Here is a 22388-nt window from a genome sequence, read left to right as displayed (position 1 = left end):
ATGCAGCGCTGTCTCTCTTCAGGTGACAGTCGTGTCCTCCCGATCTGCATGGATTCCGTCTCGGACTGCTGTTCCGATGCCCCGGCCGCAGGAGTGGGAGGATGGTAACAGTCAGCCGACTTAGGGTGTGAAGGACGATGTCAGCTGCGTCAAAACGTGAGGCGCTGGGCAACTCTAATGGCCAGATCCACCTGGTCATCAAAATGGGGAGGCAAGTCCAGGGTGTAAATCTCATCCTGGATCATATTTGACAAGCCATCCAGGAACCGACTCCAATGCACTCCATCATTCCAGTTGCCGGATGCAGCAAGGGTGTGGAACTCAATGGAATAGTCTGTGACTGAACTTTTACCCTGAGACAAACCGAACAGGATCGTTGTAGCTTCATGACCCTGGGCTGACCCATCAAACACTAAAAGGATCTCCACCGAGAACTCCTGGAAAGATGAGCAGCATGGGCGGTGATTTTCCCAAATAGTGGTTCCCCACTTGCCGGCCCTCGTAATAACGAAATAAGCGTAATAACGAAAGCGACCTACGCTGTCTCCGTGGAGAATGCGGAGGGCTGCAGTGAGAAATAAAGTGAACACTGCGTGAGGAATGTGCGGCATGACCCCACTTCAACTGAGTATGGAGGAGGAGGGTTGAGACAGGGTTCTGACCGTCCGGTGCTGGGGGGAACCGCCAGGCAAGATAACATGCTTCATTCATCTTGCCATCAATTTTCACAAGAATCCCCATGCCTTTAGAGCTCACACATCCCCAAAACATCAGTGAGCCACCACCATGCTTCACAGTGGGGATGGTATTCTTTTCACTCTAGGCCTTGTTGACCCCTCTCCAAACATAGCGCTTATGGTTGTGACCATAAAGCTCTATTTTGTTCTCGTCACTCCAAATTACACTGTGCCAGAAGCTGTGAGGCATGTCAAGGTGTTGTCGGGCATATTATAACTGGGCATTTTTGTGGCATTGGCCCAGTAAAGGCTTCTTTCTGGCAACTCGATCATGCAGCTCATTTTTGTTCAAGTATCGTAGTTTTGTGCTCCTTGAAACAACCACACCGTCTTTTTCCAGAGTAGCCGGTATTTTTCCTGAGGTTACCTGTGGGTTTTTCTTTGTATCCCGAACAATTCTTCTGGCAGTTGTGACTGAAATATTTCTTGGTCTACCTGACCTTGGCTTGGTATCAAGAGATCCCCGAATTTTCCACTTCTTAATAAGTGATTGAACATTACTGACTGGCATTTTCAAGGCTTTGGATATCTTTTTATATCCTTTTCCATCTTTATAAAGTTCTATTACCTTGTTACGCAGGTCTTTTGACAGTTCTTTTCTGCTCCCATGGCTCAGTATCTAGCCTGCTCAGTGCATCCACGTGAGAGCTAACAAACTCATTGACTATTTATACACAGACACTAATTGCAATTTAAAAAGCCACAGGTGTGGGAAATTAAACTTTAATTGCCATTCAAACCTGTGTGTGTCACCTTGTGTGTCTGTAACAAGGCCAAACATTCAAGGGTATGTAAACTTTTGATCAGGGCCATTTGGGTAATTTCTGTTATCATTATGATTTAAAAAGGAGCCAAACAACTATGTGTTGATAAATTACTTCATATGATCATTATCCTTAAATAAAATATTTTTTGCTTTTTTGCATGATCAGTCATATTTTCAAAATCAATGCCAAAATTTCACAATTTCTGCCAGGGTATGCAAACTTTTGAGCACAACTGTATGAGATACCCTTTTTTTTTCCTTTCTGACCACAGTGACCTCTCATCTAAGATAATGTCAGAGTCATCAAACTGTTCAAATACACAAACACACAACAATGTATAACTCTTATTTCACAAGTCATTTATTTTCAAATATCAAATGTTTCTGTTCTTTGGTGAACAGTTCTTAAAAAGAAACATCATTTCACACATATATAACAGGTGTGTCTTTCAAAAAAGGGCCTCCTCCTGCAGTATCAGTCATTCTGTCAACCCCTCACACAGGAAGTGTCCCTGGTCGTTCTTTTCCACCTCTAGGTTCATCTAAGGTCGTCACACCTCATTCCCCTCCCATAATTGAGAGTTACTGCAAGGAAGTAAACTTATTGTTTATCCATGGGTCCTCTGCGGTCCGTACTGATAATCAGACCTCCAGGAGATACAGATGAATACTTGTATTTGCCTCAAAAATATGAGGTTGTAAATATGAAACCATTAAATGTCAGTCAGTATAAGCCTTTTTGTTAGATTAACTTTCAGTTATTGTATGAAGCTGTATTTACTGTAATTTATTAATTCAGATGTGAAAAGACACAAATCAAACTGCTTTCTTCTCTCTTAGCTCAACATCAGAGCGTCTTTCTTGGTCAGAGTTCAAGTCCTCCCAGGACAAAGCTGGACATCTCTTGACTCATTATCAGCAGATGAAGAGGAAGACTCAGTCTCTCTGTCCCAGTGAGTCCAGCCAACCAAAGGGAGGAATTCAAGTTTATTCTCAGTTTGAAAGTCCATGAATAGCCTACACATGAAACAGAAATGCTTGTTTAAAGGGCTGTTGTATTGTTTTTTTTGTTTTGTTTTTTTATAATAAGAGGCAAGATTACACTGAAACCATAATTCAAAACATGCTGCAAGCTCACCAAGTGCTGGTTGTCATAGGTCTCAATCAGGTCCTCATTGTCAGTAAAAGGAAGCGTTTCTTTGTCATCCTGCAACTGTGAAATCTGAATGCAGAAAACAGATCAGGTATCTTAGAATGGCATATTATTACAATACTCAGTAGAGTGAATTCAGATTTTAATTTATTTTACTTTTCAACAGTCAAATGTGGCCAATTTACCAGAATTCACCCTATATATTTCACAGTAAGCCTAAAGCAACTCATCATATTAAAGGGATGGTTCACCCAAAAATGAAAATTCTCTTAACATTTACTCACCCTCATGCCATCCCAGATATGTATGACTTCCTTACATCTGCAGAACACAAAGATTTTTAGACAAATATTTCAGCTCTGTACAATGCAAGTGAATGGGAACCAAAATTTTAAAGCTCCAAAAGCACATTAAGGCAGCATAAATGTAATCCATAAAACCCCAGTTGTTAAATTCATGTCTTCAGAAGTGAAATGATAGGTGTGGGTGAGAAACAGATCAACATTTAAGTCCTTTTTTACTATCAATATCCACTTTCACTTCCACATTCTTCTTTTGTTTTTGGCAATTCGCATTCTTCGTGCATTTCGCCACCTACTGAGCAGGGAGGAGAATTTATATTCTGAAGGCATGGATTAAATCACTGGAGTCAAATGAATTACTTTTATGCTGCCTAAAAGAGACTTTATGTGCTTTTGGAGCTTCAAATTTCTTGCCACCATTCACTTGCATTGTGAGGACCAACAGAGCTGAGATATTCTTCTAAAAATCTTTGTTTGTGTTCAGCAGAAGAAAAAAGTAATACACATCTGGGATGGCATGAGAGTGAGTAAATGATGAAAGAATTTTCATTTTTGGGTGAACTTTCCCTTTAAGGCTGACAACTTTAACAAGTAGCTATTGTGTTTTTTGAGGGGTTTGGGATTATTTTGTCCTCTTAACAATGCCATTAGCCATTAAACAATGCCAGCATGTGCTAAACATTCACTTTGTTATATCTTGTTTATTTCTTGGATATCAGGATTTGGACTAGTCTCCCAGATTATCAGATCATCTCAATAAACAGACGTAAACATTTCCAGTCACCTGCTCGCTGCAAGAATTCATGTTATCATTCAGTTCGTCCAGGACTATTTGAAGTTATAGCTGTAATCTTTGTTATCAAACAGCTATGTTGGCATTCGTAATTAAAGACACCAATTAATAGAGTGTATTAACCTTGTCAGCTAATGGATCCTGTGAATTTCTACTGGTGGTTTCCAGTTGGATGAAGAGAATGGCGTCATGGACAGTAAGGAAGAGGATGTCTCTTGTAACCTCTTCGTCAAAGAAAGACAGCGCCTCCATTCTCCTGACAAGTTCACCTGCGACATGAGAACCCTTCAGGTTATTCACTGTGTCATAACCTGCCATTACCAGGCTGAAGTCAGAGGCATGCCATGTTCAAATGGAGCCACTGTGACTGAAGTAAAAAGGGTTGGTGACCCTTTTTCACCCAGGCCTTATTTTTTTATACTTAAACCTGGTACTTTCTTCTTATAGAAAATAACGACTGTTAAAATCTAAAGGATATTGGTTATGTTTTGTTTAGAACACATTAAATGAATTTGGCACAACTTGAGTGTTACCAATCCAGGACAGGTCTTACCATCACATCCTGCGATATAGACACTGACTCCAATTCGTATGAATTCCTTTACAACCTGCAAAGGTAAGAGATGACAATTTTCAGCACTCTTAATTAAATACTCTTAAACACATTGTTTAGAGACATTACTGAGTAAACACAATGTAATACATCATACTTGTTTTTGTTGTTGTTTTTGTAATTGTTGTAATAGATAAAGTGTGTAATTTCTGTGTAGTAACTCTCCTAATCTTCTGTTGGTCAGCAAACAGATAGTCCTTGCCCAAACTCACGCCATTGGTTGAGCCAATGTTGCTATGTTGGGCTGGTTTGGCCAATTAAGCAAACAGAGCCACAGTACAACACATTTAGGTTAAATTAACCTACAAATGGCTTACTTATACAGTAGTTGTCTCTGCATATGAAGCTGGGATAGGGGAAAGTATTTAATTGGAAATGTTACACAAATCACCTTTGAGGCCATGAATTAAAGTGGTGCATACAGCAAAAAAACAAACTAAGATCTATTAAGTGACTTTGGGTTTAAAAGAATGCTGTTTCTAACAAAAGCCTTACTATTGTTTAATGTATAGAATGTTCTAATCTTGGCCAAGCCACTGTATTGCTGTGATACAATAACACAGCAAAAAGCAATAAAGATGGCTCACCAGTTTGAGAGACTTGGCTGCTACCACATCTAGGAATGAGACAGCAGAGAAATCCACCACCAGGCTGTGGATATGGACTCTGGGTACTGAAACACTAACAGGCAGCTCAGATGTCCAGTCCACCTGCACCTTCACCTCTGGGTCTGGCTGAACCGGCCCATTCACTAGCTTAGGAATCTGTTCGGTCTCAAAGGCTTTGTTATCTACACCCATTGAGGCCACTGGTACTAAACTATCCTGTGAAGAACAGCAGATAATAGGTTAGGACCAGAATTTGGCCACATGCCAAAGCATATTTTTATATACAAAAAACAAAAACAAAAAAAAACTAATGCATTTCAGAAAGTTGGTAATAAGTGGGAATGTACAGATGCTGCAAATTCTGCAGGAAACTGTTGTGCACACTGTACCTCTGAAACTTTTAGTTTCCCCTTTTTAATGAGTTTATGAATCTTCTTTAAAGCCTTATTTCTTTTCTTGAATACCTGTACTGCATCAAAACCCACCTGTAAGAATTCACATCGTTTTAGTCCATTATACAAAAAAGTTCTTAATCGCTTTTTTGCATGTCAGACTTCATGTCATGTTATATACATACTTAAGGAAACTCACCTCATCTCTTAACTTCTCTTTGAAGTAGTCAATGTTTGCAAAGTAAATGGGTGAGTTGCATTTGAAAATCTTTATCCCAGGAATTTCTGCAATCTGAAAATATTCCTATATTTTAATCCTTTTAAGGCAAAAATTACTTAAAGAAATACATTAATCAGAGTTTGTGGGATTTTAAAAAGAGCAATGCATTCTAGCAAGTAATTAATTATTGACACCATAGAATTTATATCTTACATTTTTGTAATCTTTCATGTTTTTGTAGATATTAGTGTCTTGGACATTTCCAAGGGTTGAACAGGAAGGGCTGAATGAAATGGGAGAAACCAATGTCTTAATTAATACAAACTTTCAAATACATTTCTTGTCTTTAAAAAACACAATTCACTATAATGCATTATTGTCTAATTTGAATTTCACAGTGATTATTCTCTTATTGTCCTTGAAATCCTGTTAAATATTACACATCAAAATAACATGCTTATTGATTGTAATGCCCCATTATCAAGAGAGCTATAAATGGCCTGTCATTTCTTCTGGCCTCCTTATGACACCACGTAATACTAAAACTCATATTTAGAAATAGATCATAAACATCAAGCTGCACTACTCTAATTTCAAAAGAAGTGCTTACATTTTTAATCAAACAGAACCCCCCAAAGGCAATGACCCATTTATGATTAATTGATATTGCATCAGTCAAAAACTGACACAAGTTTTGTGCACTTAAAGGCAGCTGAATTATGTCACTTTTTCTGTGTTAAAATACTTTGTATTGAGTTGTTGGCTGGACTATCTCTTTGTTTGACAATCGGCAGATGGGGGGCGTATTCAAAAAGCTGTTTTGAAAACAACATTTATTTTTGCAATTCCTGTGCTGTCAAAATGATCACACATTTTCATGTATGATTCTAGTATGAATCAAAGATACTTACAATTGTGTTCGGAACACTACTGTGCCCATTTCAAATACCAGACCAGCCAGCAGGCCCACATCTAAACCAAGGACGATGGACGCCAGGCATGTAGCTATCCAGATGAGCTGCATAAGAATAAGGAATTCACATGTAGCCTACAGTATTCATTTCAGTCTGCTAGTGTATTACACTACTTTGAACATTATATCGAAACACTTTTTTTACCAAGTATTTATGTAATTCTATGTGTTTTCTGATTCAATGTAAATCAGCAAAAAACATAATTAGCTTACAAGACTCATAAGTTGTTACATTGTTTAATACAATGTGGGACACTTTCTAATAATTCTGGTTATTTGTTATTGCTGTAGCAATGAAATACGATGCCAAATCACTTAAGATCTCAACTACATTATACAGAGGAAAAAGGAAGAAAACTTAAAAATAAAAATACACTTAACACTTCACCTGCATACACACCCTACATTTATATTGTATGTTATGTTCAACACATTGTTTTTACTGTTTCTTTAAACAACTGACCCTGATTTGTCATCTTATGCTGTTTGTGTTCATTTATCAGTCTTGTGAAGGTACTTACACAGTCTGTCCTGTTCTGTCTCCAGAGTATGGGCACATCAGAGATCTGCATGAACATGCCTTTCAGATTGGCTATAACAATGCCAGCCAGCACAGACTGTGGGACAAAGAGAGAAGTCATCAAAGTTAAGTTCTCTGTTTCATGATCTATATCATCCATATTGGAATGGTTAATAGTGAGAGAAACTTTGTGAACCAGCAAGGATTATCTTTGCTCCTGATACATTCTGACCTAACATGATGCAAAAGTCACATCAAAAGATAAAGAGGATCAAATACTTGGAATAACAAAGATAAGGCATGTCTCAGGTCTTTGTTCGATACACTGATCACTATATATGTATTGTATTTAGTGTATATTTTGGAAAATATATTGTAAAACCTATTTGATACCTATATTATTTTAAGTGTCATCACAAGTCAGATTATCTAATCAATGAAATGACAATCTGGTCTGTGATTTTATTATTTATAACCCTATTTTGATACTTTCACCAGGCCCAAAGCTCTAATAAAAGATATACTGTATATTGGAGGTAATCAAGCCTATTTAGACAATATTCAACTCTTTCATGTTTATAGTGTTCTTAAACAGATAGTTCACCCAAAAATGAAAATTCTCTCATCATTTACTCACCCTAATGCCATCCCAAATGTGTAACACTTTCTTTCTTCTGCTAAACACAAACAAAGATGTTTAGAATAATATTTCAGCTCTGTTGGTCCTTACAATGCAAGTGAATGGTGGTCAGAACTTTGAAGCCTCAAAAAGCACATAAAGACAATAAAAGTAATCCATATGACTCCGGTGGTTAAAACTATACTTTCAGAAGCTATATGATAAGTGTGAGTGACAAACAGATCAATATTTAAGTCCTTTTTTTACTATAAATTCTACTATAAAATCAAAACAAACAAAAGAAGAAAAACTCTTTGAAGAGAAGAGCGCTTAGGAAAGTGAAAGTGGGGATTTATAGTAAAAAAGGGAGATGAAATAAAACAATTGAACTTAAATATTGCAACATGATCACATGGGAGGTCGGCATCTTGTTTGTGATACTTCCATTACCCTATGATCGGCCACATTATGCCGACTCTCTAAAAAGCAGTGTTTCCTATATGACATGTTTGCATCGGCTCAAGTGTGTTTATCTTCCCCTGTGCCATGACCGGAAGCATGTATTGTCAGAAGCGTGGGGGATCTGAGTTCGGATAACGTCTTGAATCCAGGAAGAAATTGTGTTTGCTTAATTAGTGACAAGCTCAATTAGGTTGCATTTTTCCCACTAACAATACATTTTTACTCCACTAATGGATTTAGGTTAGGTTTAGGTTTGGGTTGGGGGGATACAGTTTATAAAACATGCATTCCTCTTTACTGTATTACAGCCTGCAGCTGGAAACAACTCGCTTTAAAACTTGCTTTTGGCTCCCTTCTGTTGACAATATTCAAAGAAAATGTAGCTCACATACACCAAACAGCACTTACCACTTTGGCCACTGGGGACAGTGTTTTGAATTTCGATAAGCATAGACTGATTTTAGCTAAAGAAAAGTCAGCCTTCTATTTCCAATATAAGATCAATCTGAATATTGATCTATTTCTCACCAGTTTCTTTAATGCTGCCTTAAAGGTGTACTCAGTAATTTTTTCCCCATTAAAAAAAGTTTTATTCTTAAAGAAATGAACTGTAGTTTTGAAACATATATATAATCATAACCACTCACATGTGATGAAGACTCCAGTCATGTCAGTAACCTTATACAGTAAAAGCTGTTTTATTCTACATGGAGAGGGTCCTCTCATGGGCACTGCCATTTTAGAATCACATGACCAGCTGAATACTGCTCACTTAATCTCAGTAACCAAATTGCTTTGGACACTTTCACTAATGGATTAAATTAATCATGAATGATTGTGAATAGTGAATTTCTACAATGGCATCTGTAACTGAAAACATCATGGAGGGAACGAAACATTGTGTCGATGTAGGGACACTAGGGGTCACTCTTGGGAGCCCCAAACACCTCTGCTTTTCGAAAAAAGGCCAATGGGAATTGGCGAGTGGAATTTGCATGCCACTCCTCCGGACATACGGGTATAAAAGGAGCTGGTATGCAACCACTCATTCAGGTTTTGTGCTGATGGTCCCATGGTAGGTCCTACCCAAAGGGGGAGGAGTTTCTACAAAGCATGGCGACTGGGGGCTGAGGGGCCTCTGCCCAAGGAAGACGCAGTTTACCGACAGGGAAACGATTTTGCGGAAGATATCACATGGGGTCGCCTTTGGGGAACCAGCACATGTGGAGCACCTACCTCAAGTACAGGGTCTCATTAGTGCACGTACTGGGCCGGCAGCGAGTTTCTCTGCGAACTCAACTGCCAGAGGGCTAAGGAGGAAAGTCTTCCAGGGATCACAGTTTGTGAACATGGCTGGGAGTCAAGAGCGCAAGTCTTCCCCTCAAGGGAGAGGAAAGGCGCTATGCGCAAGCGGTATATCCGGCCAGCTGTTCCGGAACTTACCTGCTTGTGCCTGCCAATACACAGGACGAGACCGGCTCAACCCAGAGACTGTAGAACCTCGCAAAAGTGTTGGGTGCTGCCCAGCCCGCTGCTCTGCAGATGTCTGCCAAAGAGGCGACACTGGCCGGGGCCCAGGAGGCCGCCACACTTCTGGTAGAGTGGGCTCATAACCCCGCAGGGGGTGGCATGTCCTGAGCCTGATGTGCCATCAGTGGGCGATCCTCTGTTTGGAGACAGCACTTCCTTTCCGCTGTCCACCAAAGCAGACAAAGAGCTGCTCGGAGCTTCTAAAGCTCTGCGTGCAAACAAAATAGATACGTAAAGCTCGCACCAGACACAGCAACACCAAGGCTGGGTCTGCCTCCTCCTGGGGCAGCGCTTGCAGGTTCACCACCTGATCCCTAAAAGGGGTCGTGGGAACCTTGGGCACATAGCCCGGTCGGGGTCTCAGGATCACGTGAGATTAACCCGGACCGAACTCAAGGCACGATTTGCTGACAGAGAATGCTTGCAGGTCCCCTAAGCTTTAGATGGAAGTGAGTGCAGTCAGAAGGGCAGTCTTCAAAGAGAGTGCCTTAAGCTCAGATGTCCCCAGGGGCTCAAAGGGAGCTACCCGTAGAACCCGAAGGACTACAGAGAGGTCCCACGAGGGGACAAGATGTGGTCTGGAGGGCTTTAACCTCCTAGTGCCTCTCAAGAACCTGATGATCAAGTCGTGCTTCCCCAAGTACTTACCATCTACTGCATTGTGATGAGCTGAAATAGCGGCTACATACACCTTCAAGGTGGAGGGGGACAGCCACCCCTCAAGCCTCTCCTGCAGGAAGGAAAGCACCAATCTGACTGCGCATCTCTGGGGATCTTTGCGTCGGGAAGAACACCACTTAGCAAACAGACGCCACTTCAAGGCATACAGGCACCTCATAGAGGGAGCCCCAGCCTAAATTATCGTGTCTACCACCGCGGGTGGTAGGCCACTTAGGTCTTCCGTGTCCCGTCCAAGGGCCAGACGTGGAGATTCCAGAGGTCTGGTCGCGGTGCCAGATGGTGCCCTGTCCCTGAGAAAGAAGGTCCTTCCTCAGGGGAATTCGCCAGGGGGGGCTGTCGCGAGGAGTGTGAGATCCGAGAACCACGTCTGGGTGGGCCAGTAGGGTGTTACTAGGATGATCTGCTCCTCGTCCTCCCTGACCTTTCACAGGGTCTGTGCAAGTAGGCTCACTGGGGGAAATGCGTATTTGCGTAGTCCGGGGGGCCAGCTGTGTGCCAGCGCATCTATACCGAGGGGTGCCTCAGTCAGGGCATACCAAAGTGGGCAGTGGGAGGATTCCTGGGAAGCAAACAGGTCTACCTGTGCTCGACTGAATCGACTCCATATCAGCTGGACCACCTGAGGATGGAGTCTCCACTCTCCCCTGAGGGTAACCTGATGTGACAGCGCGTCCGCTGCGGTGTTGAGGTCGCCTGGGATGTGAGTGGCTCGCAGCGACTTGAGGCGCTGTTGACTCCAGAGGAGGAGACGGCGGGCGAGTTGTGACGTGCAAAGGGAGTATAGACCGCCTTGATGGTTGATGTACGCTACCGTCGCTTTGTTGTCCATCCGGTGCTTGCCCTGTATCAACGGCCGGAACCTCCACAGGGCGACCAGTACTGTCAACAACTCTAGGCAGTTGATGTGCCAACACAGCCGCGGGCCAGTCCAGGAGCCGGCAGCTGTGTGCCCATTGCATACGGCGACCTAGCCCATCTTGGAGGCATCTGTTGTAACCACGACGTGCCTGAAGACCTGCTCTAGGGGAACCCCTGCCCATAGAAATGCAAGGTCAGTCCAAGGACTGAAAAGGCGGCAACAGATTGGCGTGATGGTCACGCGATGTGTCCCGCAGTGCCATGCCCATCTCGGGACTCGAGTCTGAAGCCAGTGCTGAAGCAATCTCATATGCATCAACCCGAGCGGAGTGGCCACCGATGAGGATGCCATATGCCCCAGGAGCCTCTGAAAAATTTTCAGTGGAACCGCTGTCCTCCATCTGAACGCCTTCAGACAGTTCAGCACCGACTGTGCACGCTCGTTTGTGAGGCGTGCTGTCATCGAGACTGAGTCCAACTCCAAACCGAGAAAAGAGATGCTCTGAACCGGGCAGAGCTTGCTCTTTTCCCAGTTGACCCGAAGCCCCAGTCGGCTGAGGTGCCAGAGCACGAGGTCCCTGTGTGCGCACAGCAACTCTCGAGAGTGAGCTAGGATTAGCCAGTCATCGAGATAGTTGAGGATGCGGACACCCACTTCCCTTAGCGGGGCAAGGGCTGCCTCTGCGACCTTCGTGAAGACACAAGGGGACAAGGACAGGCCGAAGGGGAGGACCTTGTACTGGTACGCCTGGCCTTCAAAAGCAAACCACAGGAAGGGTCTGTGTCGAGGTAAGACCGAGACATGGAAGTACGCGTCTTTCAGGTCTACCACCGCGAACCAATCTTGATGCCGGACACTCGCTAGAATGTGTTTTTGCGTCAGCATCTTGAACGGGAGTCTGTGCAAAGCCCGGTTCGGTACTCGCAGGTCCAGGATTGGTCGCAACCCACCACCTTTCTTCAGTACGATGAAGTTAGGGCTGTAGAACCCTTTCTTCATCTCAGCTGGAGGGACAGGCTCTATCGCGCCCTTGCGCAGAAGGGTAGCGATCTCCGCACACAAGGTAGCAGCATTCTTGCCCTTCACCGAGGTGAAGCGGATGGCGCTGAACCTGGGCGGGGGCCTGGTGAACTAAATCGTGTAGCCAAGTCGGACGGTTCGGGTCAGCCATCGCGATGGGTTGAAAAGCACGAGCCATTTACCCAAACTCCGGGCAAGGGGGACCAAGGGAATGATCATGTCGGACGAACCGGTGGGTGGGGCCTCGCGGCAGGGTGGAGCTCGAGGTGCCACATCGAGGAGACTCAAGCCCCGTGATCATGCTGAGTCCAGGGACATCAAAGCACTTACCTGGCTCCTGGAATCTCGTCCCCGTAGTCCATCGGAGCCAATCCCGTGTGGGCATGTTTGTGCCACAGCTGGGTGCACGGGGGGGGTCCACCTCTGGAGCGCCATACCCGAAAAAATGGGACGTGGACGGTGGTCGTGACGACGGCCATGCGCACCGGACATGTGACCCAGGAAATGAGAAAACCACTCTTTTGTTGAACTTTTGGGTACCGCAGCCTCCTGGGCATGTGGCAGAAAATGAAACAAAGGATTCTTCTCCTGGCCTTCCACCGGGGGATGGAATAGTCTGCTCACCAGCTCCAGAGAAGCAGGTCTCCTCGCCCCTGGGTCACCTGTCTCAGGGGCGCTTCGAAGCCTTCCTCGGGTTCTTAGCGGCCGGCTGTGAGACAGTTGGCATCTGCTTCCTGCGTTGGGCTCCAAGCCAGGGCCGGGCCACAGGGCGGGCTGCGGTGGAGCCGGTGTTGTTGCTGCAGGAGGACGACCTTGGTGACGAGCAGATGGGGTGCGGGGTCTTGAGCCACGCCAGGGCAGGATGTGTTGTATGGCCACCGCCAAGAACTGCCGGGCAAAGTCCTCGACGGTGTCGCTGAACAGGCCAACCTGGGAGATGGGGGCGTCAAGGAACCGTGCCTTGTCAGCCTCTTGCATCTCAACCAAGCTGAGCCAAAGGTGGCGCTCCTGGACCACCAGGGTGGACATCACCTTCCCGAGAGACTGCGCCATGACCTTTGTTGCCCGGAGAGTGAGGTCGGTCACCGAGCACAGTTCCTACATCAATCCCAGGTCAGAACTACACTTGTGCAGTTCTTTTAGCGCCTTGGCTTGGTCTACTTGCAGGAGAGCCATGGCATGCATGGCGGAGGCGGCTTGTCCAGCGGCACCGTAGGCCCTAGCCATCAGGGATGACATAAACCTACAGGCCCTGGACGGGAGCTTCGGGTGCCCGTGCCAGGTGGCAGCGCTCTGTGGACACAAGTGCACTGCAAGCGCCTTATCAACCTGGGGATTACCGAATACCCCCTGGCCGCTCCACCATCGAGGGTAGTGAGAGCGGGGGAGCTGAAAGACTGGGACCGGGCAGTAGAAGGTGCCTCCTACGATCTTGTCAGCTCCTCATGCACTTCCGCTAAGAAAGGAACGGGGGCGGGGCGTGGCCGTGGGCGGCGCCCCGAGCTCAGGAACCAATCCTCGAGCTGCAAGGGTTCAGGGGAGAGTGGAGGGTTCCACTCTAGCCCGACGCTCGCGGCCGCCCGGGAAAGCATGTCCATCATTTTCACGTCGGCCTGGGACTGGGCGACCATTCCCGAAGGAGGAAGCCCAGTCGAAGCCTCTGCGTCCGACTGGCGAGCCCGCTCTCCGATGCTGCGCTCAATAACTCATCGTCTTCCTGGGCTCCGAACAAGAGGTTGAACTCGCACTGAGATGAGCCACTGGTCTCGTCCGAGCACCCGACCGGGGCAAGCGAGCGTGCTGGGGAATGGGAGGTCCGTGTGTGCCGCTCTTTTAGAATGAAAATATACTCTTTTTTTAGAATATACTCTTTTGTTGTTCTGCCGAAGTGCCCATGGGCGTTCTCTGCACTCCACGGGTACAGAGGGAGAGAAGCCGCTGAAATGCACTGTAAAATCCAGCAGATGAGGTGAATGAACTCACGGATGAATTCAGCTTCAATGAATAGAACCGCTCGACTCCGAAGAGAAAATCTGAATGAGTGGTTGCATACCAGCTCCTTTTATACCCGTATGTCCGGGGGAGTGGCATGCGAATTCCACTCACCAATTCCCATTGGCCTTTTTTCAAAAAGCAGAGGTGTTTGGGGCTCCCAAGAGTGACCCCTAGTGTCACTACATCGACACAACGTCGAGTGAGTGACAGATAGGGAACTATTGATTTTGAATTATGCTGCATCCACACCACTAGGTGTCACTGTAAGTCCAAGATGACACAAGCAATAATTTACTGAGTGCACCTTTACTGTGCTTTTTTTTTAGCTTCAAAGTTTTGGTCACCATTCACTTGCATTGTAAGGACCTACAGAGCTGAGATATTCTTCAAAAAATCTTCATTTGTGTTCTGCAGAAGAACGAAAGTCATACACATCTGGGATGGCATGAGTAAATCATGAGAGAATTTTCACTTTTAGGTGAACTATTCCTTTATTAATATGTAAGATTTGTCAACCATTCCTTCTGTAGAGGCTGAAGAAAAGGCCCCAGGGCCAAGATTACAATCATCACCATCACAGCTGAGATTATACCAGCAACCTGCAACAGAACAGAGAGCACATAAATCAAAGGTGCATTTCCATACGCACATGCGAAAGTGTTGTTGTAAGAGTGTATGTGTTTCACCTGACTCTTCCCCCCTGTGCTCTCCTGTATTGCTGTTCGTGACAGTGCAGTACTGGCCACAAAGCTTGAGAAACATCCACCGAAGATGTTGCTGACACCAAAAGCTATCAGCTCCTGTTGAATATAAAAAAGAAGTAAGCAACACTGCATCCGATCATTTTTATATCATAGGGCTTGTAAACGTTATATCAGGGCTTGTAAACATGCCCTGGTCGTACTTTATCCCAAAATAAAACACATGAAAATATTACATAAGCTAATTACTGTATATTTTAATAAATGAAATGAAGCCAATTTTTGTAGAATTTTAGCATTGAGAAATAAGTTTACATTTAATTTACATTTAGCAGATGATTTTATCCAAAATGAATTACAAATGAGGAAACTTCAGTAACAAACAACGATATCTGTAGTATAATTTCATTCGGTATCAATTTTCTTGACAGTTAAGCAGGCGTATTATGGTATAGAGAATCTTGAAGAACTGGAATCTAGATGAATATTACTGTGTCCAAAAGCTCTCTACCTGTACTAGCTGTAATCCTTCCTTTCAAATGATAGCAGCTGCTGTTGTAAACTCTTTTCCATTTGCTATGAATTTGGCAGGTGATAGTGACATTAGAAGGTCAGTTAGTTCTATATGTCTCTCCCTCGTGTTACAGTAATATCTTCATCTGTGGGAGAAGAGGTCTGGTCTCACCCTTATTATATTTCTGAAAGTACCTTATGCACACGCAATCACCTTTAATTTACCTCCCCATTAAATAGCACACATATTTTGTTAAAGGTACCGACTATGCACACATGCCCTCTCATAGGCAAACACTTATTCTCATTTACCTGGTTGCCATCAACAGTGTAGTCATGTTTTGCTGCATAGACTTTGGCTACTGAGACTGCTACTGCATAACCAACTACTGCTGTGGAAAAACTGGAACCCAGAATATTGCCAATAAGTGCTATATCTGGTAACTGGGCTGGAGCAAACCTGTGGGACACAGAAACATAACTAATGTAGACTCACAGGTTCTGTCCATTATCCTTGTACTGTAAGCATTTGTTTTTATATTATGCCTTCTGATGTACTTTCTTATATAGTAGTTTATTATTATTATTATTATTATTATTTTTTATTTTATTTTTTTTGCCATCTAAGCTTTATTCAGCTATTGCGTGTAGCCTGTCTGTTTCAAGTTATTATTGGAAAAGGCATTTGACATTCATCTGTCAATCTCACTGTTCTGAAGAAAACATTTCCAAGTCTACACAAGCTCTAGTGGAGACTGTTGAATAACTTTAAAGAAACAATACCGTAATAATACTATATATTCAATACAAAGGGACTGAATGTCCACTTAGCCCTCATCAGGAAGCAAGAAAGGCCACAGGAAGTGCTGTTACCCTTTTGGAAGGCTGTGCACAATGCTGGCGCCGTACTGGGAGTTCAGGTCCATCACATGAGAGATTGCAGAAGCTATCACTGTCTATCAGATCAGAAGCAAAATTATTTTTTAAATAATCGTTGTATGTTTTTGATCATCAAAGCTTCACTTTAGAGAGAATATCAAAAAGGCAGGCTCAGTTTGCTGTTTCTATACAATGTAAAAATGAAAAAGTTGAGTAAACTTTTTTAAGCAACTCAACTTAGTTGTATCAACTTAAAAATTCAAGCTGGATTGCAAGTTCCATGAACCTGCATGAAACCATTCAAACAGTGCAGTTTTCATGGTGCGTCGCCCAGTGTCAAGTTTCAACACATTCAATATATATATATATATATATATATATATATATATATATATATATATATATATATATATATATATATATATATAGGATATTAAAATGAATACATGTCTATTTTTCCAGCCTGTTGTATTAGTATTTATTTATCACCCCTTATTTATTTTAGATACAGTCCTTATATATTGTTATTTACACAGGGCGAATATACTATTTATCAAATCTAATTTTATTACATATTGTATTTTAATGGGGGGATATAATTTATTACAGCTGACAGTTACATGAGCAAACAAGGTTTGAACATCAATTGTAGCAAGATCAAATTGAAGTTCACTGCTTTTTAACACTTTTGTGTACAAATTTGAAGCCTGTTTATTGGATCAATACAAGTAAACCTCATTTTATGCGACTATGCATTACTTTACGGAGAGCTTATGACCTACTAGCTAAGTCTTACCTTAAGAACAGGTGGTGCAACCAAATTAAGCACTGACTTAGGTACAAACTAACTAGTAGTTACTAAGCCCTTAGTGTGAACTTTACGTCCCAAATTACGTGAGACCTTACGCGCAGCTGGTGCAACCCTACCCAGGACTGTAGATGGGAATGGACATATTTATGGATTAAATTAATCCTGGATTACTCTGCACATAGTGAAATTCTACAATGGCATTGGTAACTGAAAACTACTGTGTTTGAATGATGCAGCATCCAGGCCACTAGGTGTCAGTGTAAGCTATACTTCAACATCAAAAAATCACTGAGCGCACCTTTAAGCAGATCAACATTTCTACACAAGATCATGTGTCAGTCCCAACAAGGTACCAAACAGTTGGTCCAAATTATTAGATGGTGCAGGTAACAAGTACTTCAAACATTTAGAAGTACAGTCAACTTAATAACTTTATCAACGTGAACACTAATCATCCTGATGATTACTTTTTTATTTTGATTATTCTGCCAAACTGGGCATGCTCAAAAGCCTGTTAGTTCCACCTTCAACACCAAACTTGACATTGTGTGCTCACTGTTTAAAAAATTAAGTTGCTCTGATTTAAATGGCATAAACATTTACTTTATTGATTGTTTTAAGTAATCTCAACATTTTCTACATTAGATAGCTCAATCAACTTTTAAAATCGAGTTTATCTGACAAATTTTTTTTTTTTACTTTTTTTAAAAACATTTTACAGTGGATAATTTTGGGAAAACTTAAGTACATACCACAATCACTTCTATTGGAATGGGCACTGGGATCCTGTGCTGAAATTTTGTGTTGATCTCTTTCACAGCCATAACTATGAAGATTGTTAGTAATCCAGCAACTAGATCTGCAACGTTTGTTTGGTTGATGTTCCTACCTACATCACTGAGAGTCTGGATTTGAAACAAATAGGGGAAGAAACAATGTATGTACAGTATATACAGTAGAGGACTTGTATTCATTCCCAAAACATGATGCCACAGCTTCTCGTATTTGATTTATAAATCAGGGAAGAATCATAGCTCGTAGATGTGAAGATATTAATGATGCAAGAGACTCACATAAGCAAAAGAGTAGAATCCATTGTGGTTGTTGGTTGGAACGGATAGGACGGTTTTAATCTGGGATATGAACACATGGAAGGCAGCAGCCGTTGTGAAGCCCCCTACTAGGGGGTCTGACAAATATCGGACTAGAAAGCCCACCTGCATCAGCCCCATTGCCACCTGGAATTGAGCAAAACATTTGATTTACAACAAACTAGCTCAATAATAATGGACAATGCAGCTTTACTGCTGCCTGAAAATACATTTTTACCAAATTTCAATCTGTGAAAGGACTAGATTTAAGATAAACTTTCTTACATCCAATATGCTTGAAGGATAGGGATGGAATATTGCTATAATTAAATATTAAACTATTTTATTGCAGGTTTACCTGGAATAATCCAACCAACACTGTCATCGTGCAAGCCACCATGATTCTCTGGGCCTCTCGGGACTCTACATCCACCTCCATTATTGTTTCTTCTGTTATTGTTTCATTCACACCTGTCATGTTCACTGGACGCAGAAAGTGCTCATCAGGGGCAAAGGTCAAAACGACAGAGCCCACCATCAAACATGTGACTGGGAATGGACCTGAAGGGGATTAGGCAAATAAGAGAATGCCAAAGTATTATTTGAAAACTAATCAATAGCAGATAGTTTTTCTTTTAGCCTGTTGAAAGATCAGCCTTTCACACCTAAGAAATACCAATTACCTTTTTAACTCATTACTGTTTCACTCATTTAATACCAGTATAGAGGTTTCTATTTAATATAAATATACAAATTTATTATTATAATATATTAAGTATAGTATATTAAGTATATTAAGTATATTAATATACTATATAAGAATTTATATTTTTTCATATAATCTACTGCCAGATCTTTATGCCTTTGTACAGGTTATGGACCCCTTTTACAGATTGTGATGACGCATTTCCACCTGAATTTTGCTGTGTAAATCTGGCAATCTTTTTTTTTTTTTATTATTTAGGTAACACTTTACAATAAGGTTTCATGTGTTAACATTAGTTAATGAATTAGGTGTCATTAACAATCAATTAACAATGTATTTTTACAGCATTTATTAATCTTTGTTAATGTTAGTTAATAAAAATACAATTGTTCATTGTTAGTTCATGTTAGTTCATAATGCATTAACTAATGTTAACATATACAACTTGATTTTGGAAAAGTATTAGTAGATGTTACAATTAACATTAACCAAGATTAATAAATGCTGTAATAGTATTGATCATTGTTAGTTAATGTTAACTAATGTAAACAAATGGAGCCTTATTGTAAAGTGTTACCATTATTTAATGTCAAAAATCTGGTCAACACTGCTGCGATAGAATTTCAAATATAGCTGTTGAGGTTGTGACTGTAATGTGGTTATCTTTCTCTCTTCTGACCATTGTAATCCATCTCTACATATTTTCCTCTTTTGGAAAGTCGTGGAAATGTAATAGTGGATTTTCTCTTTTTTTGCTGGAGCAAATGGAAAAGCAAAAATATTTGCTATGGTCTCCCATTCACCTCTGTAGAAGTTTACACCGCTATACAGTAGTTTACTTCTGTGTTCCAAACCGGGCAATGAGAAAAGGGTCCATTGGTTATTTAGCAGTTACTGTATGTTAGGGGACATACCCACAGAGATGTGTCTGGAGGTGCCCAGCACAAAGTATGTGAGGATAGGAAAGAACGCTGAATAAAGTCCATAGACTGGTGCCACAGAAACCAGCAATGCATAGGCCACACCTGTACAGCACATTGAAACCATGACAACCTTAAAACACCATGACAACATTACAATTTTCATGGTTGTGTTTACAGAGTGGAACATACCTTGTAAACAGCATACTAGTCCTGTGGTGACCCCAGAGACGATATCACTAGGTAACCAATGCTTGACTGGGTATTTAGGAAACCAATCCAGGATTGGGAGAAGCCCCTTAATTTTCTGAATGGCCCACTTATCAGTGCATCTGTAGTGTATTTGATTAGGTATGAGGATGTCAACTCAGAAAAATACACACTGTATTCTGTATCATGTGATCTGTGGTAAACTTCTCATATTGTGTTTTGTAGACTTACCTACAGGTTCTGCTCAGCTGTTCTTGTAAACTTCTGGCCTCTAGGGCTTGTCTCTCATTGACTTCGTCAAAGACGCGGTTTGAGTAAATAGGTCGTAATACATGGTAGTCATTTTCATGACACGTAGCCATCACGACTCCTGATTTGTGTGTAAATCCCGCTCTGTGTGTTGTGCTTGCAGCCTTGTACATATCAGAGAAGAGATTATTAGATTAGATCCATTCAGATTAATTTAGATTTTGCAATTTCTGTTGAATATGCTTGTAGGTAGTTAGCTGACGTCCTGCGGTTTGGCAGGTTACTGTATACTCCATTTAAAACCATTTCAAATGTTATTTTGCTAATTAATTTAGGGTTATTATTCATGCAGCATTTATGACTTAATATTAATGAAAGATTACATGAAATATGTGTACTTATTAAAAAAAAATGTTTTTAAAAATCCACAATGCATGACCATAAAAATGGAACTAATTTCCACTTATAGATCTATATAAATGTTTACCTAAAATGTTCATGCTGATAAAAAGAAGTCCATGGACATGTTATGCATCAACCACCCTATTACATTACCATTAATTAGATCAGTGTCATTATTAGATCATATTTTAGTACATTACAAGCTCCCATAGTATTGACACTGCAATTAACATTGAAATCAGTTTTTGTACACCCTTTCATTTTCCTTCTTTCTTTTTTAGAATGGCTGGTCCAGATAAGCAAATATTTAAAGGTTCTTGCCTTCCCAGTGTCAGAACAATCTGATTGAACAGATCAAAAGAGCCCTTCTCGCGTTCTCCGACAGTATACCTCCCTGCTCAATAGACCAGCACTCTCCCAGGTCTCCAAGATCACTGAACTCTAAGATCACTCGACCTGTTGATGTTAGAAGCCCTTCAGCTAAAGAGGCGGGTAAATACAAACTCACACTCTGAAAGAAAGGGTTTGTGTTTGCATCCAAGCCAGCTCTCTTCCTCACATTTGAGCTATATTTAAAGGTCATTGAATCAGATCCCTAAGTTCTAAGAACACAAAGCAATGGCATACACAATTGAAAACTGCTTCCGTGTTCATTGGTTAAATGTGTTACTTGTCTAAAACAACCTAATCTTAATCAGTTGCACTATAAAATTAAGCTGCATTGATGTTAAATTAAATTCCACATCAATAACTTGGAATAGAATAAATTAATTTCTTACCATTATTAATTTTCAAAATACTCTTTGGCAGAGCCGTAACCAAAATAGTTGAGTGTCTCAGCCCCAAAATTCAATGTTTGTTTCTTAAACAATTTTGAATATCTAGTTATCAAAGTCTTACCTCTAAGTCCCAGTCCCAGCTAACTCCCTCTGATGTCAGAAAGAAATTTCAGATTTAAGAAAAGGAGCATGCATGTCAGACATCCATTAAAAATGCATATTGTCAGAGTCAAAATAGGTCTCTTCTTCACTTAGTCTCTTTCTTAATGGAACCAGCATACACCTCTATTGCATTTATAAGCAGAGTTGGGATGTGGGAGGTGTATCAGGTTCAGGCACCCAGAGGAAGCAGAAGGGAATTACATTAGAGGCCCACAGTATGCGTCTTGCCAAAGGGTGACTCCCAACCGTATGAGAATCTGTTTGTAAGTAAATGAGTGTGTGTTGTGAATGTGTTTTAGGGAGGTAGTGGGGGTGTGTTGATAAAAGAGTCTGTGATCTGTCAAAGGTGGGCTGTGTTCTTTGTCTGTGTGTCTGTGTTTGTGCTTACGTACAGTATGTACATGCTGGCCAGTTCAGGTGCGATTGAACACTCTCGAGAGAACGATTTGATCTGTGCACGTCGTGATCTGACCTTACCCTGTCAGTACAGAATGTCTAGATATGCCCGAATCTCTCCTCAGAACATGAGCCAGCTCCTTTATACAAAGTGTCTGACTATCTGTCAGTAAGCCAGAACTGACTCTGAAATTCTTCTGAAATAAGTTGGTTGGTGATGATGATTTTTGAGTCAAACTCTTATTTTTTAGCTTAGGACTTCTGTTTTTCAGTTCTGTCATATTGCTAGGTGTTGGAGCTGACAGATTGTTAAAGTCTTCTGAGAC

At 41.8% G+C, this 22388-nt stretch overlaps 1 protein-coding gene across 1 annotated transcript; it reads right to left on the bottom strand.

Annotated features, from left to right (window-relative positions):
- Positions 1–1949: 1949 nt before the first annotated feature.
- Positions 1950–21184, bottom strand: LOC127436378 (pendrin-like). Its single transcript, XM_051690475.1, has 21 exons — positions 21047–21184; positions 20306–20487; positions 20057–20196; positions 19859–19969; positions 18597–18799; positions 18221–18385; positions 17900–18052; positions 16331–16413; positions 15770–15917; positions 14930–15043; positions 14767–14842; positions 7079–7176; positions 6496–6602; positions 5798–5867; positions 5564–5656; positions 5362–5457; positions 4952–5188; positions 4305–4359; positions 3875–4020; positions 2642–2725; positions 1950–2520 (listed from the first exon to the last, which is right to left on the bottom strand). Exons 2-21 carry the CDS (start codon positions 20434–20436, stop codon positions 2497–2499), a joined length of 2334 nt encoding a protein of 777 aa, XP_051546435.1. The 5' UTR covers positions 20437–20487; positions 21047–21184; the 3' UTR covers positions 1950–2496.
- Between the last annotated feature and the right edge of the window lie 1204 nt (positions 21185–22388).

The sequence above is a fragment of the Myxocyprinus asiaticus genome, chromosome 47 (assembly GCF_019703515.2).
Source record: "Myxocyprinus asiaticus isolate MX2 ecotype Aquarium Trade chromosome 47, UBuf_Myxa_2, whole genome shotgun sequence".
In the NCBI taxonomy this organism is placed as follows: Eukaryota; Metazoa; Chordata; class Actinopteri; order Cypriniformes; family Catostomidae; genus Myxocyprinus; species Myxocyprinus asiaticus.
This window is presented reverse-complemented; position numbering and strand designations above follow the sequence as displayed.

Coding starts and splice junctions, on each gene's coding strand:
- LOC127436378 (XM_051690475.1), bottom strand. CDS start 20,436: ATGGCTACGTGTCATGAAAATGACTACCATGTATTACGACCTATTTAC. Junction 5,657..5,797: donor ACATGAAAGATTACAAAAAT/GTAAGATATAAA, acceptor GAATATTTTCAG/ATTGCAGAAATTCCTGGGAT. Junction 2,726..3,874: donor AGGATCCATTAGCTGACAAG/GTTAATACACTC, acceptor TTCTGCATTCAG/ATTTCACAGTTGCAGGATGA.